This window comes from Otolemur garnettii, unplaced genomic scaffold, assembly GCF_000181295.1.
Source record: "Otolemur garnettii isolate 467f Iridium unplaced genomic scaffold, OtoGar3 scaffold00310, whole genome shotgun sequence".
NCBI classification, from domain to species: Eukaryota; Metazoa; Chordata; class Mammalia; order Primates; family Galagidae; genus Otolemur; species Otolemur garnettii.
Genome location: NW_003852705.1, coordinates 393,536 through 395,457, shown reverse-complemented (window position 1 = coordinate 395,457; position 1,922 = coordinate 393,536). Strand labels below are relative to the sequence as shown.

The window sequence follows — 1,922 nt, the reverse complement described above, 5'->3', positions numbered from 1 at the left end:
GGTCCGGGCTGGGGATTCGAACCCGCCACCTTAGGTGTACGTGGCTGGCGCCTTAGCCGCTTGAGCCACAGGCGCCGAGCCGACAATCATATTTTTAAAGTAGTTTTCTTCGTTTCAATTTTTTTTTGGAGACATGAAGAGTGGGAGCACAAAGTAACGGGAGTCTGATGGTGGGCTCTAGTTTTCTACATATGGCAAGTCAACTAGATGGAGGCAGAGAAAAGTTACAGCGTTCGAGCTCATATTTAAACATACACACACCCGACAACTCTTTCGAAAAACGATACAGTTGAGATTGATAGGGCAGCGACCAGAGACATCCCACTATGAGGTATTATAACAGCGCGCTGTGTTCCCGTGTAAACTAAGAGTCAATTTGGCATCCCAAATCCGAAGGGCCTTGCAGAAACCAGGGCGGGGCAAGGGTATACCTTAGCAGAGGCAGAAGTTGAAATCCTAGTAGAGACTAAAAACCCCATCCATCAATTCCCTCTGGTCCCCTTCCAGGAAAGCGATGCTGCCCCCGCCGCCTTGTCCCAGGGTCTGAATCCGGCCCGTAGGCCAAAATGACGGGACGGGTTGAGGCACTCGGCTTCTCCCCGTTACTTTATGGGACCAGGTGCTGTAACTATCTCCGCAGCCCGCAATCCCCCGGCTGGGGGCTCTCCCTCGCGTCCGGGTCTCCATTCCGCAGGGATACCCCCGCCCCGCTCACCCGCTTGGATGGTGTCAGTCAGGTCATGGTTGGCCGCTCCCCGGGGAAACTCCCTCAGTTTCCGGCCGCTCAGGCTCAGCACCCCAGTCACCGCCGCCTCCTCCAGGGCTCGATCCAGAGAGCGACTCCATGAGCCTGGGCCAGGACCAGGGCCTGTCCCGGAGCTTGGGCCGCAGTTAACACCGGAGAGGTTAACTCCAGACGCTACTGGGCCAGAGTATTCCGCAGCAGCTGCCACAGTTACTAAGCCTGCGGCCGCCATTTCCCACCCGACAACTCTCTGGCCCGCCAGCTCCGCGCATGCGCAGCCAGAACTGATGGGTGGGCGGGGAAAGGGGCTCACAGACCCCGGGCGGTTCCCTTGATGGGCAGCGCGGTGGCACCCCTCCGTACAGCCTGGCGCTCGCCCCCGCCCACATCGAGATTTTCAAGGGAAATTAAAATGGATCTCACAAATTTGGAGCAACCCCATACTCTTATTAGACTCCCAGTAGCATTTCTAAAATGCCTCTACAAATAATAGTAATAATAATAAATAAGTAAACAGCGCCCCTCAACAAAACGTATCTTGCCTGCCTTCCTCAGTAGTGGAAGATTAGGTTAGGCATTAATTTAACACTGTTTCTTAACACTGTTGCTGCCAGAAACTTGGCTGGAGAGAGGGGGGTTCTCAGAAATTCAACCTAAAACGTTTCCCAACTCCTGGTTTTGTATTACCAGATGATCTAAACCGAGATTTAAATATTATTGCTTCGGGAGTGGTCTGCACATGCTAATTTGGCTCTAAATTGAAAGGGTTATATAAATATTTTAGCCTCTCCTTTTATAAAATAGTTCCTCTTAATAAAAATAAACATCTTCAATAGTACTTTCCCTTTAGGCAAGATTTTGCTTTTGAATAATGAAGGATGAATAGTATAGAAGTCTAAATTTTGATCTGAAACCAAAATTGAGGAAGCAAAAATGATCTCACCTTAACCTGTATGCGGAAATTAAGATAAAACCAAAGAAAACAGTTAAAATCAAAACCATTCAAATGACAAAAAAGTGGAAAATAGTCCACTTTAAATCATTGGACATTATTTATATTGCAACCAGTCTAGCCTATCTCAAGACGTAGTCCTACTTTATGATGTAAATTGGACTTTAATCAACAAGTACTTACTGTAGGAAATGTAAGAGTCCTTTTCTTTTTTTTTTTTTTTTT

The 1,922-nt window shown here is 48.0% G+C and overlaps 1 protein-coding gene across 3 annotated transcripts in view; it reads right to left on the bottom strand.

Moving 5' to 3' along the window:
- The window catches only part of LRCH3 (leucine rich repeats and calponin homology domain containing 3), a 126,981-nt gene extending 125,928 nt beyond the window's left edge, over nucleotides 1-1,053 (bottom strand). For all 3 annotated transcript variants that reach the window (XM_023509011.1, XM_023509013.1, XM_023509012.1), the window contains exon 1: nucleotides 716-1,053. In XM_023509011.1, the coding sequence (XP_023364779.1) occupies nucleotides 716-977 (262 nt within the window). In that variant the 5' untranslated portion in view covers nucleotides 978-1,053. The remainder of the gene's footprint in view (nucleotides 1-715) is intronic.
- Between the last annotated feature and the right edge of the window lie 869 nt (nucleotides 1,054-1,922).